The sequence below is a fragment of the Anolis sagrei genome, chromosome 4, assembly GCF_037176765.1.
Source record: "Anolis sagrei isolate rAnoSag1 chromosome 4, rAnoSag1.mat, whole genome shotgun sequence".
Classification (NCBI taxonomy): domain Eukaryota; kingdom Metazoa; phylum Chordata; class Lepidosauria; order Squamata; family Dactyloidae; genus Anolis; species Anolis sagrei.
Genome location: NC_090024.1, coordinates 209,449,776 through 209,477,732, shown reverse-complemented (window position 1 = coordinate 209,477,732; position 27,957 = coordinate 209,449,776). Strand labels below are relative to the sequence as shown.

At 39.9% G+C, this 27,957-nt stretch overlaps 1 protein-coding gene across 1 annotated transcript; it reads right to left on the bottom strand.

The window, feature by feature from the left end:
- Positions 1–5,342: 5,342 nt before the first annotated feature.
- CHMP4B (charged multivesicular body protein 4B) lies at positions 5,343–26,912 on the bottom strand. The gene is made up of 5 exons (XM_060772339.2): positions 26,474–26,912; positions 12,227–12,404; positions 10,157–10,271; positions 8,428–8,554; positions 5,343–7,340 (listed from the first exon to the last, which is right to left on the bottom strand). The coding sequence occupies exons 1-5, from the start codon at positions 26,667–26,669 to the stop codon at positions 7,273–7,275; spliced, it is 684 nt and encodes a 227-aa protein (XP_060628322.1). The 5' UTR covers positions 26,670–26,912; the 3' UTR covers positions 5,343–7,272.
- Between the last annotated feature and the right edge of the window lie 1,045 nt (positions 26,913–27,957).

Genomic DNA, 27,957 nt, shown 5'->3' with positions numbered 1-27,957 from the left:
CCCAAATAAAGAACTTTGTTGAACTTATCTCAAGCCTCAATTGAACTCTGTGTTGGGAAATCTAAAGGGCCCTTCAGCTGAGGCACCCTGGCGTCCCGTTGGGCATACAGAGAGCACGTCCTGTAAACAGACATTATTTCAGGCCCAGCATGTGACAGCACAGTGCACATTATAGTTCCTGTGTGATTAGAATCCTTTTTTTTAAAAAAAAACAAAAGCTTCCAAGCAATGGGGAGGGCGGGAGGGGGATAGTTTATCCTGCCCCAGCTTTCTTGAGGTGTACTCATGCAGTTGAATGAATGCAGTTTGATACCAATTTAACTGCCCTGGTTCATTACTATGGGTTTCTGAGAGCTGTAGTTTCACAGGTTTTAGCCTTCTCTGCCAAATAATGCTGTTGCCTCACCAAACTACAGCTCTCAGAATTGCATAGCATTGAGTCAGTGCAATTAAAAGTGGTGTCAGGCATGGAGGAGAGGAGAGATGGATGGGTACAGGAAGGATGGAGATGTTGGACCTCACGCAGTGGTTCCCAAACTTTGGGCCTCCAGGTGTTTTGGATTTCAGCTCTCATAGTTCCTAACAGCTGGTAAGCTGGCTGGGATTTCTGGGAGTTGAAGTCCAAAACGTCTGGAGGCCCAAAGGTTGGGAACCACTGGACTAGAGCATCTATCCACTTTAAATCCTGTGGCTACCTCCAGCAGAATTATGGAGATTGTAGTTTAAAACTATTACACCACTCAGCCAGAGAGAGGTCCTGGGCCTCACGAAACTACAAACCACAGAATTCTGGAGAAGGCAGTCCCAAGATTTAAAGTGGAAGAAAACTAAAAGGGGGTGGAGAAATCAATAGGAAGAAAAAGGAAAGTGAGTTTGGAGAGATATTGCTAGGAAGAAAAAGGAAAAGTTGGTGGAAAGATGCAAACATGCTTTGCCTTAATTATAAGATTTCATGGAAGGGAGGAAGAGGAGAGGCCTGTTCGTAACCATTAGTTGTTTGCAAATTGGATGTTCATAACTCGGTGCCTGCCTGTATATGGTTTTCCTGATTAGGCTCCACGTTGAAAGCTACAGTTCATATAGGCACATGCCAGTTACATCCACTAAGTATTCCAGTTTTGACCTTGAGAATTTTCTAAAGCAGGGGTCCTCAAACTAAGGCCCGGGGGCCGGATACGGCCCTCCAAGGTCATTTATCCAGCCCTCGCTCAGGGTCAACCTAAGTCTAAAACTACTTGAAAGCACATAACAACAATCCTATCTGTCAAAAGCAGGCCGACACTTCCCAATGTTCTTCATTTTAATTACTGTATTGCTTTTAAGTGTTTTTTGTACTACAGATAAAATATGTGCAGCGTGCATAGGAATTCATTCATGTTTTTTTCAAATTATAATCTGGCCCTCCAACAATTTGAAGGACTGTGACCTTTCCCTCTGTTTAAAAAGTTTGAGGACCCCTGTTCTAAAGGCACATGCAATTTTACATATAACAAAGACATTGCTCTATAACATTTGTGTCAGATTACTGTAGCCCACCATGTCATTTTATGTGGCCCTCCAGCTGCTGGACTACTACTCCTTTATTCCTCAACATTAAACAACATGACTAGAGCTTGGGGAGTTGTGATACAGTAACAAAAACGTTTCAAAAAATATGGTTTTCCTTCTGTAACCACAGATTCTCTGTTCATGGCTTCAATGGCCCTTTGAAGCTAACCATAAGGCTGATGTGGCCCTTGATGAAAATGAGTTTGACAGCCCTGCTGTATAGGCTATCTGGGCAATTTATCACACAGAGCATATCATACATGAAATCACAAATCTCTCACTTTTCCTATCTTTTTAAAGTGTTTGGAAATTTGTATCATACCCTTTTGCTAACAAACAGGGGCACCTTGCATGATAATTAATCAATTTTATCTGCACAGTAATATTTTGGAGTAGTGCAGGTAAGAGTATCACTTCTAAATTTGTAATAATTTTAGTATACTTAATTATATTTTAATATTTATCCTTTGTATGTTTTTAAATGTCTAGTTTTGAAAGTTGTCATCTGCTTTGAGGCTCATTCCTAAGGGAAAAAAAGAGGGGTAAATATAACAACAAATAGAAATGAGTAGAAACAACAATAAATACAACCGAGGAAAGGGCTCTCCTATCAACTATGTGGTTAATATCTGAACAGAGATTAGGACAGGCCTCTCCTTTTCTAGTTCAATACTGTATTCACTACACTTTTATTATAATTTATGTAGCTTATTATATATATATATATTCTCCTATTGCAGGAATCCTGCTTTTTAATACCTAAAACAACACAAGAAGTTTTTGAATTTAAAGCTTCTTTGGACAAATAATAATATTATTATTTTACTGACATAAAAACACAGTATGATGCAGCAAACGAGATATGTATGCTGGATTTCGTATCACAAAATCACAAGTTGAACACACCCCAAGCTTTTAGGACTGTGTGATGTATTTTTGAATGAAGTGCATAGATCCAAGTAAGGTGGCCTTTTGCAGTTGACGGATCATGATTTTGTCAATGTTTATTGCTGAGATCTTTTTGCACAATGTCCAGTGTGCCAATTACTACTGGGACCACCTGTACTGGTTTATGCCAGAGCCTTTGCAGTTCAATTTTGAGGTCTTGATAATGGCTGAGTTTTTCCTGTTTGTCGTCAATTCGGCTGTCACCTGGTATGGCGACATCAATAATCCAAACGTTTTTTTTTCCACAATCATGTCTGGTGTATTGTGTTCCTAGACTTTGTCAGTCTGTATTCAAAAGTCTCACAGTATTTTTGCATGTTCATTTTCCACTACCTTTTAAGGTTCATGATCCCAACCAGTTCTTTACTACTAGCAGGTGGTACTTGTGACATAAGTTCCATTGAAACATTTGGGACACATAGTTGTGCCTCTGTGCAATTTTCTTGCAGCAGCTGAAGATATGATCAATAGTTTATCAGCTTCCTTGCAGTCTGCATTCTGGGTCATCAATCCTGGCCTTAATTGCATTTGTTCTGATGACTTGCTCCTGTGCTGCAAAAGTCAGGCCTTCCGTCTCCTTCTTCAGTGTTCCATTTGTGAGCCATAATCAGGTCTTCTCCATATCAACTTTTCCTTCAATTTTGTCAAGGAACTGCACATCCATGCAATGCTCTGTTGTGCCAGCTGTCAGCTCTGGTTTGGAGGGCAGTTTTCTTGTACCGATTCTTTGTCTGCTGTGTTTTGAGAAGTTTCTGATTATTGACTTCAATCAAAGCCGATTCTTCGCTTTCCTTTACATATCCTGCCAGGGCATGTTTTTCTTCTTTGAGTGCTTGCTTTACTTGTAAAAGTCCTCTGCCACCAGACCTTCTAGGCAGATGGAGCCAGTCAACATCACTGCGAGGATGCAGTAAATAATGAAAGATCATGAGTTTCCAAGTTTTTCTGTCCAAATTGTCCAATTCCGCTTGCATCCAGCTTATGATGCCAGCAGTATATCTTAGGGCAAGTACAGCCCAGGTGTTTATGGCCTTGATGGTATTGCCTCCATTGAGCTTGCTTTTGAGAATTTTTCTGACCCTTTGAGTGTATTCTTTGCTGACCACAGTTTTCGCATGATATACACAGCACAATGACAACAAAATTCTTAATATTCCAATTTCATGTGTATGTCTCATGCATCATCTTGCATTTGGCCAATGGTGATTTTCAAAGAATTCAAAAATCCATATTCCATTTTCACACCAGTCTTGGGGGGAAAAAAACCAATTCCAAGTGCATTTCCCCCTTTTGTGCAATATATTCATTAGCTGGTGCTACATCCTGTTAGCATAAGGAAATTATTCTTTTAGACTCAAGATAACAACAAAAGATAAGAGTGATTCTGCAATTCAAATGTGTATGTGCTTCACAGATCACCTCACTGTAAAGCCTGCTTGCAAGCCTTGATTTAAACCAGAGGTGGAAAACGTAAGGCTCCTCAAACGCTGTTGCACTGAAAGATAAAGACTTATGGGAGATACAGTCCATCACCATCTGGTGAATCACACATTCTCAAACCATTACATATGGTTAAATGTTTCTGTGCTTTTAAAGGTCCCATATCTTGATCAATCTTTGCCAGGAGATATATATCAAATAATAGAATACAGATCAAGTTTAAAAAATGAAGAAATAAACATTTAAGAAAATTGTACCTTGACTAATAAAATATCTAAACAGAAAGGAGAATCTGTTATTTCAATAAACTATACAGCTTGACACAATGTAACCTGGAGCATCAGGCTTGAGATGGATTTAGCGGCAGGGCATATTAAAGAAAGATATTGTGAATTAACTTGTTTTTCACCTTTCCTTATGCACTCTCTCTATATCAAACTTCAATCTAGATTGTTCACACCTGGATAAGCAGACTACTTCCATTCCATTTTTATTATATGCTTAAGTGTGAGTGTAACAACTATGTGCTTGTTGAGTGCCATCAAGTCACTTTTGATTTATGGCAACCCCAAACCAATCATGAAGCTTTGACAACATTTGTTCAGAAAGAGTTTGCCACTACCTTCCTCTGAGGTTGAGAATGTAACTTGCCCAAGGTCATCTACTGGGCTTTTATGGTCAAAGGAATTAAAACCCTGCCTCTCATAAGTATAGTTTCATGATATTCAACAATTATCATGAAACTATACTTAGTTGTCTGTTTTGTGCATGGCATCAGAAATAATGCCATGTGGTATTTAGCCTATACTCACAAATAGCAGTATAAGGTATTATGTTATTGAAAGATACTGTATGTCTTGATTATGTAAACTTTCTTTCATGGGATATATAAAATAAATGTATCAAACTTAACAAATTTGATTTGCTGTTGCTTTTTAACAAGGAATGCTCATAATCAGTCAAGAAATTGTCGGTTGTGGTGGTTGAACAGCCATTGGGACTTTATACTGAAAGAACTTCATGACCATTTTTTCTAGCAGGAAAAATATGAATAGTTCAGACTATAGTTCAGTCCCTACAATTACACAACAGGCATGTTGACATGAATACAAAGATACACAAATTTTAGAGGATCAATTTCTTCAAACTTAGCCCCCCCCCCCCCCCCGCCCCCCAAATAGGCCTGGGCTAAACTAAAGGACAAAATCAATTATCTTCTTATTTCTGAATCAATTAAAAAAACCTTTTTTTTAAAAAAAAAAAAAAAGCAAGCAGTATGAAAATATTTTGAAGCAATGTTTTTGTACTATATCTTAAATTTATGTCAGAAAGGCAAGTTGGTTGAATATTCTTCCAGGATGTGACGTCTGCCTACAATAATGTTGTTCAGAAAAAAACGAAATGACTAATTCTACTAAAATTTTATTAGGGTATACTGCAGCAAGGAACAGAATTATAGCAATCCTCCCTCTATTATTTTGCCTGAAATACAACATACACAAAATATTGCAAATAAAGAAGCTAAATAACCTCCTCATTGTTATATTGTACTTATTTTTCCTAATAATTTATATCGTTCACTTCGTAGCATTTGTAATTAAACAGAAATTTCAACTTCAGACAGTTGGTTGAAATGAGAGAAATGTGCAAGAGAAAGGAGAATAAGGCTGTAAAAGCCGCAAACAGATGTAATTCTGGGCCTTATTCCATGGAAGAATAAAGGGGTTTAACATATTAATTATATTGATTAGAATTATTACAGCTCTCCAATTCAGAAGAATCTCATTCAGACACTCTGGCTAATTTTCTAAAGGCTCTACATTTAGAGGCCTCAATAAACTGATCAAGTTTAATTACAGAGTGGGGATTACAGTAAATGCAATTCTGTAAAGACTGTGATGGGATCAGCAGCTGGAAAAGGATCATGGAACACCTTCTAGGAAAGAAGAAGTATGAACTTGAACAGGAGGCAACTACATGGTATCTGCTCAAGAAAAAAATCTGATTTTAGCTAGTTTAGAAACCCTGAGATACAACTCAATGCCTTTTATTTTCTGTATATGATGCATGATGCATGAGGATTATTAGTGTAATTGCATATATTTAGAGTTTCAAAGAAAATGGGCTCAGAATTCTAGGAGCAGAACACTCACACAAGAAGGCAAAACTAAGCTAGCAACACTGGGAAACAAACAAAAACACAAAAAATGCAATTTCACAAAGCCAAGTCCTTTTTCAGGAATAACACCCCTGGGCAAAAATGACTGTTCTGTATAAATATTCAATTCCTTCAAAAATTGCACCTAGTCCTTAATTTTTTTAAAAGAAATAAATCACAGTGCATATCAGACTTGTAATCCTCAGTTACAATTCATGTTAGGGAACAGAGAAATTGGCATGAGCAGTTGCTTTGGCCAGAATATCTTCATTTGCATTTCTACTCTAATCTATCCCAATAATTCTAATATAAAATGTGGTAATACCTGGATATCTACATTTCTGTATCAAAGGGAGATTGAAGTCCCAAAGACAATTATCCGAACAATCTATGTACAAACTACAAGGTGAAGTTTCATTATATAGCGATACAGTGAAGACATCAGGCACATGTGAAAATCACTCAAGGTATTTAATACAGTGCAAACGGAAATGCTTACTTAAATTATGTTTGTGTCTAAATGGGACATTGGTTATCACAAACAGCAATCAACATCGAAGTGCTATGTAGAAAAATGTACAGCTTGAACTGAAGTGTAAATTTCAGCTATTCCCATCATAACATTGCTTTATCATTCCAATTTCAAATCCACCAATAAAAATGGGAAGAGTCACCAAGTTCAGTGTAGTGATAAGTAGAGTAGCAATGGTGCCAATATAAATACAGAAATAAAAAACTAATCTATTTGTACAGCAAAGCATAACAAGCCAACAATGGCTTATTATTTCTTTTTCCATTTTGAAATGCTTTACAAGACCTTTTTAAAAAATTCAATCAACTTAAGTTACAGGCGTCACATCAGTCAGACCTAACATGACCAGAATTCTGAAAGATGACGGTCCAGCAGTGGCGTTAGCGAAGTCCAAAAGCTGAATGTTCGAATTTTGCCAATAAGGTTTATTATTTAAACAAATTCAACATCCTAAATTACAGGCAACCTTCCTTGGAAACTGTGGTTTCCCTTGCTCATACCACGCTACGTAGAATGCGATTCCCACAGCTTTGGGCTTAAAGAAAGATAGATGTTGCGCTTAATGATGTCTCCCACCCATGCGTGCACCTCGAGTGCCAAGTGACCAGAGTCTGGATAGTTTCTCTACTTGACAGGTGATATATAGCTACATGTTCTCGGCCCAGGCTTCTAACTCTTTCATATCATCATCCTCTTCTTCTTCTTTCTTCTTAGCTAGTAATAAACAAAACAACAAAGAATCAAGTTCCTGCCTTTCAACTTTTCATTATTCAATTATATATAGTTCACAGATAGAATTCCTTACAAGTTGTAAGATTCATGATACAGCTTACTGAGCTGGAGCTGTTAAAACTATGCAGTACTATACTGAAAATTAAACAGGACAGTAATACGCAATTATACACTTTGAAGAAAAAAGATTACATACTTTGAAGTGTCCTTAAATCACAGGCTATTAGGTTTAAGGTTATAGGCTAATTTAAATGCTACCTCGTAGTACTCACACATTAGGGAATAGTGTTTTAATGTATTCTCTTGCTGTATGATGTACCCAAACTGCATTTTCGCCAAATATAACACTAAGAGACAACCACTATGGAAAAGCACTTTTTCCTAAAGTACCCCATGAAGACTCTTTAACATTTAAATATTCTGTAATGCCAAAGACAATAGTTTGCAAACTAATAGTAATGACCAAAATGGCTGTTAAGAGATCCTTTCTAACAAACACAGTTGTTCTAAGACCTGGAAGAAGGCTAGCAAGTGAGCATTCCCTTTAACCTGCCAGCTTATGATTAACTGTAATAGATCGGAATATTGTTCACAGGCATCAGGGATATATTCTTTAAAAAAATACGAGTACCATAGACTGGAGTTTCATGAATAGAATGTTGATGTCATGCTCTAAAAACAAGCATGTTTTTAGAGCATGACATGAACATCCTATTCTTGAAACTCCAGTCTATGACAAGATAAGGACTATTCAAGTACATATCTCTAAGGTCTGCTTTTTTGTTGAAGAACAATCACAATTTGTAAGCAGCTACCAACCCATACTTAAGACTACAGGATAAATTTTACATTGATTCTATGAGGCTGTAATTGGGAAACAAATACGAAAATCCCTTAAGAGGAGCAGCCTCGAAATATGCTGCAGAGACCTTATGACTCATAGCACAATTATGTATATATTATGTACAATAATTGAAAAGTAAAATGTCAAGGACACATATTAATTCACTTGGTACAACAAGTACAACTGAAATAAGACACCATTGGCTTCAAGAACTGAAACACCTACCCGGCTTTGAAGGCAAAGATATTGAGGGCACGTTGGGTAGTGGAACTGTCTCAGGGCCACTGATTTCCAGTAAGTTTTTATCCAGTTCTTCCTGTTCTAATTCCTCTAGCTCAGCCATCAGTTCATCCTATTGTTCAATGAGAAAAAAAATCTATTTGCAATTGATAACACAATCAGATTTCCTAACAATATAGCAAAGACCAGCCAAATAAACCTTCATGATGTACTCAACACAACTGGATGTTCTGGGAGATAAATAACACTATGGAACAAAATTTGAAAAGAAAATTGTTCCTAGTTCAAAAGTGTTATTTTCTGTTTAACTGGGTAATATTTAACTTTAAAAGTAGTTGTTATACTACAGAATCTTCATTTTTGTGGCAGCCATTTTTAACCTTTCACATGCAACTTTTAATTCTTTTGTGCATAAAGTTTCATAAACATTTTCCATGCTTTTATAATAGAACCAATTAGGAAATGACATTTAAAACCCAAGAACAAAAATCATGTTACATAGTGTAATGGCTGGCATCCTACTGGGAAATTACATCACCATAAACCAACTTACAACTACTTAAAATTGAATTGTGTCATGTGCAACATTTGTATTTTCTGAATGGAGCTGCGGCATAGCTACATCTATGAACATGTCCAAAGAAGGTCAACCAAAAAGGTCAAAGGTTTCAAAGCCAAGTCCTATGAGGAGATGCTTAGGGAGTTGGGTATGTTTTGCTTGGAGAAAAGAAGGCTCAGAGTGGACGTGATCACCATGTTTAAATATCTGAAAGGATGTCACATTGAGGAGCCAACCTTGTTTTCTGCTGCTCTGGAAACCAAGAAAATGGAGCAATGGATTCAAATTGCAGGAAAAGAGATTCCACCTAAACATTAGGAAGAACTTCCGAACGGTAAGAGCTGCTTAACAATGGAATATCCTGCCATGGAAAGTGGTGGAGTCTCCTTTTCTGAAGGTTTTGAAGCAGAGGCTGGATGACTCTTGATTGGGAGTGCTTTGATTATGTGTTCCTGCATGGCAGGCTGTTGAACTGAATGGCCTTTGTGGTCCCTTCCAATTCCATGAGTCTATGGTTCTATGATTCTATGAGTGGGACCACTATGCAAATGCAGCCAGAAGTGCAGTCACTCAGCAAGATGACCCAATGCACAAGACAACCTGATGCGCATGGTGTTCCAATGAGAAATGGAAGCACCCACTGCATAACAGAACCTCTTATGTGGTGCCCCGCTGCACACTGAAACCAACCACTACTAAGATTAAATTGTGTCAATAACATAGCTCTGTGATTGTAAAGGATCTCAGGCAGTATTTACACACTCAATATATTCTTCTGCTCTTAACATTCCTTTCAGCATCCCTCCAATCACCATTTTCTGCCTTTCAACCAAAAAAAGTTGAGCTCCCTTTCCTGGATACCTTCACTATTTGCCATTTGTTTTTTAAATGTGTTGAAACCCCTCCAAAATTAGCATTTAAAAAAAATCTGTTTTTCAAAAGCATAGTGAACATCTTGATTTCTGCCATTTTGAGCAGCTTATGGTGCTCCCATGGACAGAGAATTGTCCACCTCAACATTAGAGTATCAAATTGGAAAATTCAGTCATTATTTACCATCACAGTATTTGAGTCAAAAGAAGGTACTGTGTCTCCAAATCATTATGTCAGCAAATAAGTATATATACCTGGACAGTAATGTTCACCCTTACTTACCTCATCAAATTCTTCCCCAATTCCTACAGGCTTGGAGATAGCTGTTGAAATTTCATCTGCTAACTCCTGCTGTTCTGCAATATCTTGCATAAGTTCATCTACTTTGTCAATATCCCTGGAACAGAATTTAATACAGTTTAGTCATTCATGCATTTACAGCAGTAATAGTCTTAAAGATCAACAGAAATCCCTATCTTTTTAAAGAAATGTTGAAATATACTCAGACTTTAAGCATTAGGTTAGTTTTTGCAGAAAAGGCCCAGTTTTTTTTAAGTGAATTCTTCTAGAGCAACAACATATATTACGGGTCTGTTGTAACTATTAAAATGTGTCAGTTTGCAATACAATATTTATATGTAATCTAGACACATAATGCAAAATATTCAGAATACAGCCCACCTAGTTTTTGTACTCTACCTCTGCTTATAGACATTATCATTTACTTGGAGGTTAATAATCTTATGCTTATTAGACACAGGAGAAAGCTTCAGTGTACAAAGAAGAATTTACTTCAAAGTAATGTGGGCTGCAATGAGCATTCAAAACGTTCCAGGAAAAAAGGGATGGTACTTATTGAACAAAATAGTTTTGTCCACAGTGTTTACCTGGCAATTTATAATAACTTCCAAACTAAATAGTAAAAAAAAACCCATCTGGTAATAATACAAAATAAGATTTTTGTGCCCTTCATAATATCTTCATTTCCACACTAGCAAATCAATCTTTAATTTGTACTTGATAGAGGGTAATTATTCATATTAAGAGACTGTAAATTCATTCGCGTGCTCTTCTCACACACACACTTTTCAAAACCAATACAGATGGGGTATTTTGACCTAATCTATACCCACAAATTATAAATGGACACACATATTTTTGGATGTAAAAATCACGTAACAGAGAAATGCAAGAATGCAAGAAATCATCCAAAAATTCTCACATTTTCCAAAGTCACATTCATAATTATTATTCGTTCTGAAAAAGAGGTATCCAATTTCTGCAATTTCAAGCTAGAATGGCCCCTAAACCAGGAATGTGCAATATGTGGTGTGCTAGTGAATACTTCAAGTTCTCAGTGGAAGAATTTGACATAAAGATAGACAACTGCACATCCAGAAACCTTCAAGAGGCATAATTAGAAATTTAAGAGCTACTCTAAGGGTCTTGTGGCCTACTTCAAACCCATTTTTAATGAAGTGATTTAAAAGTGGGCCTCAAGTGATTTGTAAGTGGATAGAGACAAGCTGCTAAGCTCCAGAAGATGATAAAATAGTACCCCGGTCTTTAAAATTGCTCTTCCTTCTCTAGACAGTAGATAGCAGCAATGTTAACATTGTTAAGAAAATATATGAGCAAAAGCCATGCTACTCATCTGTCATGGGAGAACAGGGATTATGTTCCTAATATACCAAGGATAATAATATATTTTTGCCCATTGACTACAACTGTTTCCTTTTATGGTGGAGACTAGAGTTTCTGTACTTGTTATACCACAATACACCATACAGATGGTGTATTGTGGGCTCCCACCATCCAGGGGTCACCACTTTTGAGAAGAACTGTGCTAGAAAAAAGCATTAACACAAATATAGACATTTTGTAATAATGTATAAAATATTTGTAAAATTAAAGTATAGGATCTCTAATTTTTGGAATTTAAATGATGACAAATGGTAACTGCAAGCAGAAGCTGGCTGACAGGGCAGTCTGGAAACAAGAGCTAAACCATAGCATTTCAGATTAATTTCAACTAATAAACTGACTACTGCACAGTAGCTTATTTCTAGTCAGAAAAAATCAAAATCATATATTCCTTTCTGTATTTTAAAATGTTGAAACATTGAACCTAAACAGATGTTTAAGCGCAGACAAGTGCTGGTGCCAGTATTCTAAAATGCACTGTGAAGGGGGGGAGGGGGGAGCAGAATTTTGGTGTGAAAAAGGTATTTCTCTCAGAACTACATCACTATAAGGAGCACTTCTAATATTATTGCATTGTGACCATCATATACAAAATCCTTCTGGAAAGAAACTAATCTACATAGTAAACACAAAAGAAGATGGCCTTACATGTTGTCATGAGCAGCTTTCATTGCTTTAGCAGCAAAGCCCATATTCTTGAGCACTTCTGTATTGGTGTTGGCATTCTCCAGGGCTTCCCTCTGGAATTCAATTGTTGATAACGTGCCATCTATTTGTGCAAGCTGCTTCTCATATCTCTTCTTTCGTTTTAGGGCTTGAAGTGCAGCTGAAGAAACAAAAGACAAAGAAAGATTGATATAAGATGTGCATCTGAAACTATCTTTGCTAAAATACTGTTCAGAACACAAATGTATAAATTGACGCTACTTAGTATAATTCTTCCCTTTTTTTTCAAGTGTACTTTGCATGTGTTACCAACACATTATCTTTCCTAAGCAAATCCATTTTGGTGTAATGAAGCCTTTTGTACATCTTGTATAAAACTTCAGAACATAAAGCTAAAACAAATCATACTGAACTGTGACAATATAACGTATTTGTAAATCTGAACTCGTTACTGACAACGGAAACCTTGATTATGTCTTTCTCCAAGAAGGTTTGACAGCTGATGACAGCAAGAGAAGCCTTATTCAAATAATTTCTTGATAACATTCAGGATTAGGCTATTTGTGCACATGAGACAGGACATATTTACACATATTTATGGTAGAACTGAAAGTTCCCCAGATATGGTATTTTAGGAAGCAAAACATTCATTCTGAATATGCTTTAACTCTGATCTGTTAAGTATTACCAGTTTCCATCCCAAAGCAGGCGTCTATATGTTTTGTACTGGTATATGTTTGTACCTTCAAGTCTGTTGACTTATGGTGATCCTAAGAATTTTATAGGGATTTTGTAGGCAAAAATACACAGAGGTAGCTTTGCCAGGTTCCTCCTCTGAAATATAGTCTATCGGTATATAAAACCCAGCTAAAAGAATTTATACCACTTCCTTTGAGGTTCAATATTCAGAATATCCATAATTCTAAAATGGGTATTTTTTATTATTTCAAACTATTTATGCCTTCCCATTTTACAGTATTTTAAATTCTGGATTCTGTACCTTTTCATGTTTTATTATTGCACACTTATTGCCAAATAGCCTAAGTATGAGTTTAAAGTCTTCCTACAAATAAAACTGAGAACATATTTCTATTATATACCAATAGTTACTGATGCACTATTTAGAAATCAGAGAGCCACCCTGGTTTAGGGGTTTGGGTGTTGGATTACGACTTTGGAAACAAGGGTTCAAATCCTTACTTGGCCATGGAAACTCACTATGTAACTTTAGGTAAATCATATTATCCTGGCCTCAGAAAAAGGTAAAGGCAAACCTCTCTGAACTAATATTGACCAAAAACACCAACAAACCCATGAGAGAGTAGCCACATGCCGGAAACAATTTGAAGGCACAAAACAAATATTTAGAAAACAAATTAAAGGTATTTGCAACCCTGAAGATCCACTTTCTATTTCAGATCACCACGTTATCATGGTACAAATCTGCAAAATGAGACCAGGAATACAAAATGTAATAAAGAAAGCTTGGTTGTCTGGTTACATAAACCACTTGAAGTTGCACGGCCTGAGCTATTCAAGCTAATGTAGCAACTGGTGTTCAAACATAATTTTGACTATCGGTAATTACACTTCTAAAAAGATTGTCTACCACTATTAATGTTAAACAATGTACAATCGGATGTCCCTTCTTACCTTTAAAAGTTACATTTTTATACTAATGGAAATTGCATTAAGTAATTTGACATGTTTAAAATGCAGCAATTAACAGTTGCCCAGCATTGACTCCAAGTTTTGAAATTAAGCATTTACCATTTATATCCTAAACCAGAATTATACTTATCGACATATCTAGCCCATATGTGAAATTGTATACAAAGCACACAAAACCAGAATACTTCAGATGTCTCATTTGGCTCCCTTTCATGACCACTGGAATTTGAGCTTTTTCCATTGTAAAAGATTCAAAACATGGGCAGGTGTTACAACAGAACACCCCCTCGATGGACTGTCACCCCCTCGATGGACTGTCACCTTGTCGTGGTGAGGGGGCTTGCGTGTTCCGATGAACCTGTGGGCACAACAACTGGAGTCGTGCACTCCCAGGAGTGGCTGCGGGGGAGGTCCCAGACCAAGCACAGTCCGAAGACCCAAAGACCTCAACGGCGGAGCAGGCGGAGGATAACATGACACATGTTACAACGGCTGCGAAGGCGGAAGAAGGCTGCAACAGACTGAGAAGCCATGGTCATTGTGTTAAACTACATCACCAGTGGAACCTCATCTGTGAAGACTGTGTGTTGTTCAGTTGTGCACTGACCTCCACACATTAAAAAAACCCACGCACAGGCGTCTTCCAAAGAAAATAAAAACCAAGCAATCAAAGTCCCATGGCGATCAGCGAGTGGCGACGGGGGCAGGACTGTGAAATCTGGAAGCCCCTAGTCACAGACTGGCACATGGGCGGTGGGTACGGACTCAGTCGTTCTACCTCAAGGTCCGAGGCAGTTGAGTAGTTCGGCAGCTGTATCCACGACTGAGCAGCCCTATTGAGGACCCACTCTGCTCACCCCACACGGGGAGGGGGCTAGAAAAGGTGCCCTAAACATAGTCTGCCTCACTTATCCCTGACTGGACTGCCGCGTCCAGTGGGGTCACCATCCTGCGGCCAAAAAAGGAAAATGAACTTCGGTACGTGGAACGTACGGACACTGATGGACAACAGTGACAGTGAACGCCCCGAACGCAGAACTGCCATCATCGCAAGGGAGCTGGGACGCTTCAACATCGACATAGCAGCCCTTCAGGAGACCCGGAGAGCAGGAGAGGGACAGCTGAAGGAAGAAAAAGGAGGCTACACCTTCTTCTGGAAGGGACTGCCCGAAGAAGACCAAAGAATGCACGGAGTTGGCTTCGCTATAAGAAATGATCTGATGAAACATCTGTCCGAAGCACCCACTGGCATCAACGAACGACTCTCCACCCTCCGAATTGATCTTGCCAAAAACCAACGGGCAACCATCATAAGTGCCTATGCACCAACACTAGACGCTGATGAAGACATCAAGGAGAAATTCTACTATCAGCTGGACACTGTCCTATCGGGGATACCTAAGGAGGACAAAATCATTCTCCTGGGGGACTTCAATGCAAGAGTCGGGCGAGACTTCGACCTGTGGCCAGGCACCATAGGAAAAGACGGGGTTGGAAACAGCAACTCGAATGGCATCCTGCTTCTCACCAAATGTGCGGAGCACAACCTTGTCATCACCAACACGCTCTTCCGCCAGAAAAACAAGTTCAAGACATCATGGAAGCACCCCCGGTCAAAGCATTGGCACCTCTTAGACTATGTAATCACACGTGCCAGAGACCGCCGTGACGTACTCCTCACAAGAGCCATGACAGGTGCTGACGACTGCTGGACCGACCACAGGCTAATCCGATCCACGATGGCTATCAAGATCGCCCCCAAGCGCAGACTCCAAGGAAGAAAGACAAGGCGCAAAATGAACACCCAAGCCCTTCAGGAGCCCTCCAGACGAGCCCATCTCCAAACAGCACTCAAGGACCATCTACCCACAGTACACCCCGAAAATGTTGAGGAACATTGGAACAAACTGAAGACCTCCATCATCCAAGCCTGCGAAGAAACTATTGGATACCAAGCCAAGAAACATCAAGACTGGTTTGACGAAAATGACATCGAGATCCAACAGCTAATCGACAAGAAAAGGAAAGCCTTCCAAACATGGCAGAGAGACATCAACTGTGCTGCTAAGAAAAAGATCTACGCCAGTGCAAAAGCTGAGGTCCAAAGAAGGACAAGAGAACTCAAGAACATCTGGTGGACAAAGAAGGCTGAAGAAATCCAACACCTGGCAGATACCCATAATGCTCAAGGATTTTTCAAAGCCACAAAGGTCATCTATGGGCCAAGAAACCATGGCATACAGCCTCTACGCTCATCAGACGGAACCAAACTCCTGAAGGACCAAAAGTCAATTGCACTACGTTGGAAAGAACACTACCAAAGCCTCCTAAACCGCAGCTCCAGTGTGGCCGAAGAGGTCCTCTCACAAATCCCGCAACAACAAACCAGGGATGAGCTTGCAGCACTGCCTAGTTTGGAAGAAGTCAGCAATGCCATCAGCCAACAAAAGAACAACAAAGCCAGCGGACCGGATGGGATCCCTGCAGAAATCTTTAAAGAGGGAGGACCTGCGCTGACACACCAACTCCACCAGCTCATAGAAAAAGTGTGGGTGACCGAGAAAATCCCAGCAGACTTCAAGGATGCCACCATCATCACCCTCTTCAAAAAAGGGGAAAGAACAGACTGCGGAAACTATCGAGGTATCTCCCTTCTAACCTCTGCTGGAAAAATCCTCGCAAGAATCCTTGCAAACCGCCTTCTGCCCCTCTCAGAAGACACCCTCCCAGAATCCCAGAACGGCTTCCGCCCCTCCAGAGGAACTGTGGACATGATCTTCACTGCACGACAACTCCAAGAAAAATGCAGGGAACAAAACCAGCCTCTGTACATGGCATTCATCGACCTTGCAAAGGCATTCGACACAGTGAATCGCAGCGCTCTCTGGACCATCCTCCAAAAAATCGGGTGCCCAAGCAAATTTGTGAACATCCTGCGGCTCCTCCACGATGACATGATGGCAACAGTCTTGGACAGCAATGGCTCCCAAAGTGACCCATTTAAGGTGGAATCAGGTGTCAAACAGGGATGTGTTATTGCCCCAACTTTATTCTCCATCTTCATCGCCATGATACTACACCTTGTTGATGGGAAGCTTCCCACCGGAGTGGAAATCATCTATCGGACAGACGGCAAGCTATTTAACCTCAGCAGACTGAAAGCCAAAACCAAGGTCACAACAACATCTGTTATAGAACTCCAGTATGCTGATGACAATGTCGTCTGTGCGCATACAGAAGAAGATCTACAAGCCACTCTCAACACCTTTGCAGAAGCATACACAAAGCTTGGCCTGTCACTGAACATCGAGAAAACCAAAGTGCTGTTCCAGCAGTCACCAGCCGCCCCCTCTCCAATGCCAGAGATACAGCTTAATGGTGTAACATTAGAAAATGTCGACCATTTCCGCTACCTTGGCAGCCACCTCTCCACCAAAGTCAACATCGACGCCGAAATACAACACCGCCTGAGCTCTGCAAGTGCAGCATTTTCCCGAATGAAGCAGAGAGTGTTTGAGGACCGGGACATCCGTAGGGATACTAAGGTGCTTGTCTATAAAGCTATTGTCCTCCCAACCCTGCTATATGCCTGTGAGACGTGGACTGTCTACAGACGTCACATGCAGCTCCTGGAACGATTCCATCAGCGCTGCCTCCGGAAAATCCTGCAAATCTCCTGGGAAGACAAGCGGACAAACGTCAGCGTGCTGGAGGAAGCAAAGACCACCAGCATTGAAGCAATGGTCCTCCAACATCAACTCCGCTGGACAGGCCACGTTGTCCGGATGCCTGACCACCGTCTCCCAAAGCAGTTGCTCTACTCCGAACTCAAGAATGGAAAACGGAATGTTGGTGGACAGGAAAAGAGATTTAAAGATGGGCTCAAAGCCAACCTTAAAAACTCTGGCATAGACACTGAGAACTGGGAGGCCCTGGCCCTTGAGCGCTCCAGCTGGAGGTCAGCTGTGACCAGCAGTGCTGCAGAATTCGAGGAGGCACGAGTGGAGGGTGAAAGAGAGAAACGTGCCAGAAGGAAGGCGCGTCAAGCCAACCCTGACCGGGACCGCCTTCCACCTGGAAACCAATGCCCTCACTGCGGAAGAAGATGCAGAGCAAGAATAGGGCTCCACAGCCACATGCGGACCCACAAGGAAAACCATGATGGAAGACCATCTTACTCGTCCAACGAGGGATCGCCTAAGTAAGTAAGTAACAACAGAACCACAGCACAGTTTCTTCCCAAAGTTTTTTTTTAATCTCCAAAAGGAAAAGAAGTTTCCAAATGATTCCATGGCACTCTTCTATAAATAAAAAGCATTCCTCTGTAAGCTCCAAATAAGGAGTGGTTCATCACATTCAACTTTCAATATTTTCATTTACTTCACAAGTTAAAAAAGCATGTACTGTACAACAGACCAACACTGAAATGAGGTTATTCACATACTGTTTGTCTAGGTTAGAGCTGACACTATCTGTATCCAGTAATTATAGGACTATCTGCAATGTTCAACTGTGATCAATACAATGTAATATACTGAATTTTCTTGCAATTAGTTTTTTATAACACTTATATCCAAACCAGATACAACACAATCCTTCTTATATGCAATGAAGTTCAACTTTGCTAATACTCTATAACACTTTATGACCAGAATACTTCATCTAGGGGTAAAGTATAATTTCTAAACAAGACATCAAATTCAACCTCTTTTCAATAAGATGATTGATTTGAACATAATGATAAACAAACAAAAGAACAAATATGGCAATTCCTAATAATATTACTTATGCACCATTTTTATATTGTATGTTATATCAGATAAGAATCTTAACTATTATGTTTCTTAAGTGACTTGCAAGTTTAGAAATTTGAATCAATGACTTAAATTCAAAGTTCTGGGTAAGACATATTTTAAAAGCAAAGCCTCCCTATCTGTCCCAGGTGAGGAATACCTGAGAAACGGTTACTTCCCATATGAGCCAGTTTTATGATGAGAGGAATCCCATCAACTTCATAACCACATTAAGACACATGAGAGAATTGTCTCGGTGGTTGCGGCCAAATATGAAATTTCCTCACACAGGAGGCTCACTGGGCCTCTCTTGGTTCTCCTTTCACAAGCAGGGAAATATTTTTATTTTGACAAACCTTTGATTTTTAATTGGTTGGTCAGGATTTTTAATGGCATGCTGGAATATGATCTTCACATTTTAAACATGTTTTAAAATGCTTTCAAATAATTTTAACTGTGTTTTCTATCTAATGTGTTTAAACGTCTGTATTATATACACTGTCTTAATCTTATTTGGTTTTAAGATATACTATTGCCTACCTTGGGTATGTATTATAAGCATATTGGTAGTGAAAAATGACAGAGGACTAATCAGCTAAGCAACCTGATATTTATAGGCTCCTGAATATTATTATAAAATCCACTGTTGTAGGATTCATTAAGCAAAAGACAGACAATTGTGAGACACAATAGCAAGTATCACCAGGATTACAGCTCTGATTACCAGATGCTAAAACCTCAGAAACAGATGGGAAACACCATCAAGTCCTGATTATAAGCTCCCAAAATACAACCTGCACAAATTAAGCATCAGAACTCTCACACTGTGACTGACAGTGGGGGCTCTCCAAACTATCAGTATTGTTACAAACAAATGTAGAACCTAAACATTAGCTCTGCATGTGACATCAGCATGTACTCATATATAATAAGAAGCTTAAAATATTATCTACTACATGGAGCATAACCTCTGTGATGAGACAATAATAGATTTGACCAATCCCTTATTATCAGGTAATGGCCAACTGTATTAAAACATTAATTTTATTAGAAAAAAACCACTTTTAATTATTATTAATTACCTAATTTATTTCACAATTATTTAAAGTTTTTGTTAAAATGGTAAACTGCAATGAAATATTAAAGCTTTAACAACAGATATCAAGGCCAAAGTTTCACCAAACACTTCATAATTTTTAACCCAGGACCATTGAGATCAGGCTGTGCTTAAATATTTCTCAAAGGAAATTAAAAAGGGAAATAATGCAAAGCTATACAAACTATTTAAAACAAAGTTCAAATTTAAAGACAGCTTTGCTAACTTAGCCACAGAGCCATTATTCACATATCATCAACATAATGGAAGATTTAATCATTGTTGAGCACAGACAAAAAGTCATCACTAGCGTGCCAACCGTAGGAATGCTATTTTTGAGAGGTTATGGCAGAATGCTGAGCTAGAGACAGAGCATTACACTTTTACAACCTTTCTGCAAAATGAATGTGTAAAACAATCTAAGTCCAATGTGTTGTCAAAGGATTTCTTGACCAGACTCACTGGGTTGCTGTTACTTTTTCAGGTTGTATGGCCATCCTCTAGTAGCATTCTCTCTGAGAATACTACAGGAACATGGCCAAATAGTTTGAAAAATTCACAGCAATCTAAGTCCATTTAACTGTGAAACCTGAACACATGAAAACAGTTATTGTTTCATTAGTGAGTCAACAACACATTTTTAAAGGACCATAAAATGTTGTTTTGAAACTTGCAAAATGATATTTTCATATTTGCAGCCTCTTATTCCAGTTATGGTTAGTGTATTATTGAATACTTCTGTGTCCTAATTATACACTTTTCAAGAGCAATGCCACAATTAAAATACAAAATCAGAGTGAACTGCTGAAGTTATTAATTATATTTGAATTGTATTTGAATACAGCTTATGGCAACAAATACATAAACCTAACAGTTAATTCATTTGCAAGTTTCTGAGTGCAATTAATTCAATTCACTAGTTTAGGCTGCATTGCTATACAAGCCTACAAATATACAGCCCAAGTTTGTCATTGGGAAAATGTTTCTCATCTTCATTCTTGAAGGTGGAGAAGGAATGGAACATCGCTCCCACAATCACATCATTCTTTTGAAGTGCTCTAAGCATTTTAAAAGAATGGCATGAGAAACTCACAACACATTTCACAATCTGAACACCAGAGGAGGACCATTCGCTAGTTGTTTTGAGGCACTTGTGTGAGGGGTTCTCAATAACGCAATGTGACGGTGAGATAACATCATCCACCCACCAAAAGAAGGTATGAAATTTGTTCTTTTACTGCAAAGGACATTAGGAAATGCTTTGTGGAAGACCTGAAGACTGTCTCTTATGTCACAATGAGAATTGGTGGAGAAATAAAGTTCAGAATTGAGTCTTACATTGCACCGAATTTCAAAGATACAGTATGCAATTAGGGGCAGCAGCTTGTTCTTTGAGAACAAGTCCTGATGACCACAAATTTTTGCATGGCTACCAAGACCAGATTAACATCTGTAAATTCCTGTATGTTATCTTAACCCTTCAGATTCATCTTCCAAAATGAAAAATAAATAAGGCATCAGTAATTTATCCATAAAATCGTTGTAGCAATGTAACTTAATTGGTAGTAAAACACTCTTCAAATATAACCTTGCTGCAATACTTGCACAAATTAGAAATGCATACTGAAGACAGAATCTTTAACTAAGAGACTGTGGCTTGTTTTAAATCGACCTAATAAGCATGTATAATATGTCATGAGATTCAAATAGAACACTTTTTGATTTGTAACTCAGTCTATTAGAAAATATAGCACACAAGATGGTTACAAAATAAAATACAATACTGTTTTGAAGCCAGAATATCAATTTAGCCCCTTGCCTGTCTAGAACAAGAAAATATTTGCCAAATCAATTTGGGGCCTTTTTCTTAGGTCACTGGTATATGTTGTTGACATTTTAAACAAAGTAAATATAATATTCATTGCTTCATCTTGTGAAAATAAACAGTTTTGGCATGACTGTAGAGACCCTATTTTGTTGTAATATGACAAGACAAGACAGACATATCAACAAATGGGCTTATCCAACATAAATAGACATCAAACTGCAGTTTCATGAATGAGATCTTGCTTTGTATTTCTTCCATGAACCTGAAGCTCAAAAAAGAAATGAATAATAACCCTTATATGACCAGAATACTACCTGGAACTTAGCCTCAATGACGAAGTACAATGTATAAGCCACGCTTGGCCAAATTATATAATAATAATAATATTAATAAGAAGAAGAAGAAGAAGAAGAAGAAGAAGAAGAAGAAGAAGAAGAAGAAGAAGAAATAATCTCGAAGGGACCCAAAGCAGCTTCCGACATGTTAAAATACAATATAAAATCAACAGGAATTGAACATACAAATATAAGACATTTTAAATCTCATTTTAATTGCTGTTGCCATGTGTGTTTTATTTATTTGTTTACATGTTTGGTTGAGATAAATTGTCATTTTAATTATCTGCATTTAATTTGTTATGCATTTGTAATTTCACTGTATATTATATGGCATTGAATTGTTGCCATTTATGTTGTAAGCTGCCCTGAGTCCCCATGGGGAGATGGGATGGTGTATAAATAAAGTTGACTTGACATTATAAGCAATCAAAATAAAACATAACTAAGCATTTGAAACCATATTCAATATCATAGATCACTCTCTGTCTTCATCTTTAATAGTTTCGCTCCCAGGGATGCAATCCAGAACTAAGCAAACATCTTACAAACAAGTTTTTAGGAGAGAACCTACAGTCATCATGTGTTAACACTCCTTTCCAATCACTGTTCTCAGTGCTATGGCAAAAGTTAAGTGCAATAAAGTGAGAAACTGGAGGACTATATAGTACTAGTAGAAAGACAAGTGGCTCCATAGAACAAAAATAGGTACGTTTCTAATGTACAAATACATCACTCCTGAAAGATGCCCACCCAATGCTGGTTTAAAGACTTTCAGAAGTGGAAATTTGTTCAAAGGGAGACAAAGGACATGACTGAGATGGAGAACACGACTTGCCTAAAGTCACCCTGTGGTTTCCATGGCCAAGCAGGAATTTGAACCCCGGACTCCTGGTTTACATATTTATTTTGACAAGCATTGCACAAATAATCCGGATAAAATTGATAAAGGGAGCACAAGCAGCTAAATAATTTTGGACCAAAACCAGGCAACGGCGACTGTAGCTTAAAACAGTTCTTTCTCTGTGCATGAGTCAGGGCATTGTGGGCAAGCATACATGTACTGAGTTGCTTGTTCCGCTCCACAGTCGCAAGAGATGCAGGGTTCTTCTAGGTAGTGACATTTTGCCAGGTTGTCTTTTGATCTGCTTGTCTTTTGATATTCTTGCTGTTGCAAAAGAAACATTAAGAGGAGTGGTGGTTCACATGAAACTTTTCCTTGATTTGAGTCTACTGGGAGGAGGCTGGTAGCACGCAGAGGGTGACTTTCACAGGGTTCAACCTTTTTTGTCTCACAGTTGGTAACAACGTCCTTGTCACACATCAGGGAGGCAATGCTAGCTAGCTTGTAGAGTTTTATCAACAGGTGTAGTTTGAGACATCCTATGATTATCCTACATGTTTCGTTAAATGCTATACTCACCTGCTTCGTGTGGGCAGACTTGTGTCAAACAGGGCAGGCATACTCAGCAGTTGAATAAGATAAAGCCAGGGCTGATGTTCTTATTGATTTTGGGACTGCACTCCATGCTCTACCAGTAAGTTTCTGCAGAATGTTACCGCGTGCAGCTACTTTGTGCTTGGCGTTCATACTGTGTTTCCTAGATGTTAGTGTTCAATCTAAGATGACACCGAGATATTTTGGGTGGGAACAGTGTTCGAGCTGTGTCTGAGTCCAACACACAAACCACTACACAACACTGGTTCTCACAACTTCCCCCTGTCCCCAGTGTACCAGAGACCAATGACTGATTTGTTTTGACTACATTGTTTGTTTACTTTCCTAGGCCTCTTCCACACAGCTGAATAAAAACCAATATTTTCTGCTTTGAACGGGAATATACGGCAGTGTGGACTCAGGGCCCTTCTACACAGCTTTATATCCCAGTATATCAAGGCAGAAAATCCCACATTATCTGAGTGTGGACTCAGATAACCCAGTACAAAGCAGATATTGTGGGTTATTCTGCCTTTATATTCTGGGTTATATGGTAGTATGGAAGGGCCCACATATAACCCTGGGCCCTTCCATACAGTCCTAGAACCCAGAATAGCCAATCTCCAGAAGGTAGGAGCAGAATTCAAAACAATCTTAACAGATAAGAGAGATGGGCCAAAACTAACAAAACGAAGTTCAACAGTGACAAATGCAAGATACTACACTTAGGCAGAAAAAATGAAATGCAAAGATACAGACTGGGGAACACCTGGCTCAAGAGCAGTACGTTTGAAAAAGATCTTGGAGTCCTTGTGGACAACAAGTTAAACATGAGCCCACAATGTGATGCAGCGGCAAAAAAAAATGGAATTTTGGCCTACATAAATACGAGTATAGTGTCTAGATCCAGGGAAGTCATGCTACTCCTCTATTCTTCCTTGGATGGACCACACCTGGAATACTGTGTCCAATTTTGAGCACCACAATTGAAGGGAGATGTTGACAAGCTGGAATGTGTCCAGAGGAAGGCAACTAAAATGATCAAGGGTCTGGAGAACAAGCCTTATGAGGAGTGGCTTAAAGAGCTGGGCATGTTTAGCCTGAAGAAGAGAAGGCTGAGAGGAGACATGATAGCCATGTATTAAGTATGTGAAAGGAAGTCATAGGGAGGAGGGAACAAGCTTGTTTTCTGCTGCTCTGGAGACTAGGATGCGGAACAATGGCTTCAAACTACAAGAAAGGAGATTCCATCTGAACATTAGGAAGAACTTCCTGACTGTGAGAACCGTTCAGCAGTGGAACTCTCTGCCCTGTAGTGTGGTGGAGGCTCCTTCTTCGGAGGCTTATTAAACAGAGGCTGGATGGCCATCTATCAGGGGTGCTTTTAATGCAATTTTCCTGCTTCTTGGCAGGAGGTTGGACTGGATGGCCCATGAGGTCTCTTCCAACTTTATCATTCTAATATCAAGGCAGAAAATCCTACAATATCTGCTTTGAACTGAGTTACCCGAGGGCCCTTCCACACAGCAATATAACCCAGAATATCAAGGCAGAATAATAATATCTGCTTTAAATTTGGTTATTTATTTATTTATTTCCGGTATTTCTACCCCGTATCTTCTCTACCCCTGAAGGGGGACTCAGGATGGCTTACATTTGGCAACGATTTGATACTGCACACAACAATTACAATAATACAACAACAATTAAAATAATTGTTCCTGTTCCAACAGACCTCACTACCTTTGAGGATGCTTGCCATAGATGCAGGCGAAACATCAGGTGAGAATGCCTCTAGAACAGTGGTTCTCAACCTGTGGGTCCCCAGGTGTTTTGGCCTACAACGCCCAGAATTCCCAGCCAGTCTACCAGCTGTTAGGATTTCTGGGAGTTGAAGGCCAAACCATCTGGGGATCCACAGGTCGAGAACCACTGCTCTAGAACATGGCCATATAGCCTGCAAAAAACTACAACAACCCAGTGATTCCGGCCATGAAAGCCTTCGACCAATATATTAAAACAATACATAAAGCATTAATTAAAACAATAAAAACATGAAAACAGTATCATCCGCTGTATCGCCATTCCAGTCAATTTCCAACTAAAGTGCTAATTATATCTGCTGTCCAAATGCCTGGTTCCAGAACCACGATGTCAATTTCTTCCTGAAGGACAGGAGGGATGAAGCCGATCTTATCTCATCACTGGTATAGAGCTTTATAGGTCAAAATCAGCACTTTGAATTGAGTTCGGAAGTGGACCGGCAGCCAGTGGAGCTGACAAAACATGGGGGTGGTATGCTCCCTGTCACTCAGATACTGTGGGATTTTCTGCCTTGATATTCTGGGATATATGGCTGTGTGGAAAGGCTCTAGAACAGGGGTCCTCAAACTAAGGCCCGGATGCGGCCCTCCAAAGTTATTTACCCGGCCCTCGCTCAGGGTCAACCTAAGTCTGAAATGACTTGAAAGCACACAACAACAACGGCAACAATCCTATCTCATGAGCCAAAAACAGCACCACACTTCCCATTGAAATACTGATAACTTTGTATTTGTTAAAATTGTTCTGCATTTTAATTATTGTATTGTTTAAAGTGTTTTTGCACGACAAATAAGATACTTCAGTGTGCATAGGAATTCATTCATTTTTTTTTCAAATTATAATCTGGCCCTCCAATAGTTTGAGGGACTGTGACCTGGCCCTCTGCTTAAAAAGTTTGAGGACCCCTGCTCTAGAACATGCATGGTCAAACTTCAGCCCTCCAGGTGTTTTGGACTTCAACTCCCACAATTCCTAACAGCCTACCGGCTGTTAGGAATTGTGGGAGTTGAAGTCCAAAACACCTGGAGGGCCGAAGTTTGCTCATGCCTGCTTTAGAAACTTGACAGAGCCGAACACGGGTCCATGGACTGCCAGTATGAGTCCCATTACAGGACATGACTCCCTCCAATGTGTTCACAGAACCACAAAGTCTTAAAAGACACCACAAGGGCCTTCCAGTCCAGCCTGACTGACTGACTGAGAGAGGGCCACCCAGGCCTGGCTCTGCTCTGCTCTGCACTCACCGCGCTTGTTCTTGGTGCCGTGCTTCCGGGCGGCGGCCAGCTCCTGCTCGATCTTCTTCTCGAGGAACTCCTGCTTCTTGCTCAGCATCTCCTCGGTGTCGCGCAGCCGCTGGATGGCCTCCTGAGGGGAAGGCCCCTTCCCGCCCCCCTTCCCCCCGGGGCCCGTCCCGAACAGCTTGCCCAGCAGCCCCGACATGGCCGGGCCTCACTCCGACCAAGCCAAGGGAGGAAAAGGCGCAGGCTCGGCTTCCTCTTCTCCCTCAGCCCACTCCAACTACTACTTCTTCTTCTTCTTCCTGTTGACCCCTCCCGGCCGGGTCAGCTCTGCGCAGGCGCGAACGGCGGCCGCGACCACTCCCTGACCCGCAAGCAGACCCCGGACTGACTCACGGCTCGGAGGAGGACCGCTCTCCTTCCCCCCCCTCCTCCGTGGCCGCGCGCGCAACCTCCTACGTCACCCGGGCGCCATGGCAACGGCAAGTAACCCCGCCCACCTATGCCTCAGCTGATGGGGAGGAAGTATCACTAGAGCGCAAAGGGTGTCGGGAGTGGTAGTTTGTTTGTATTGTCGAAGGCTTTCATGGCCGGAATCACTGGGTTGTTGTTGGTTTTTTCGGGCTATATGGCCATGTTCTAGAGCAGTGTTTCTCAATCTGGGGGTCGGGACCCCTGAGAGGGTCATGAGGGAGTGTCAAAGGGGTCACCAATGACCATCAGAAAACATAGTATTTTCTCTCAGTTCTTGTGGGTTTTTTTCGGGCTATATGGCCATGTTCTAGAGGCATTTCTCCTGACGTTTCGCCTGCATCTATGGCAAGCATCCTCAGAGGTGAGGTCTGCTGGAGATGGGAAAAAGGGGTTTATATATCTGTAGAATGACCAGGGTGAGACAAAGGGCTTTTGTAAGTTGGGCTAGGTGTGAATCTTTCAACTGACCACCTTGATTAGCATTTTCTGTTGGTCATTGGGATTCTATGTGGGAAGTTTGACCCAGTTCTATTGTTGGTCAAGTTCAGAATGCTCTTTGATTGTAGGTTAACTATAAATCCCAACAACTACAACTCCCAAATGTCAAGGCCTATTTTCCTCAGACTCCACCAGTGTTCACGTTTGGGCATATTGAGTATTCATGCCAAGTTTGGTCCAGATCTATCATTGCATGAATCCACAGCACTCCTCTGGACATAGGTGAACTACAATTCCCAAACTCAAGGTCAATGCCCACCAAATCCTTCCAGTGTTTTCTGTTGGCCATGGGAGTTCTGTATGCCAAGTTCAGTTTAAATCCATCACTGGTGGAGTTTAGAATGCTCTTTGATTATAGGTGAACTATAAATCCCAGCAACTACAACTCCCAAATTACAAAATCAATCCTCCCCCCAACCCCACTAGCATTCACATATGGGCATATTGGGTATTTGTGCTCAATTTAGTCCAGTGAATGAAAATACATCCTGCATATCAGATATTTACATTACGATTTA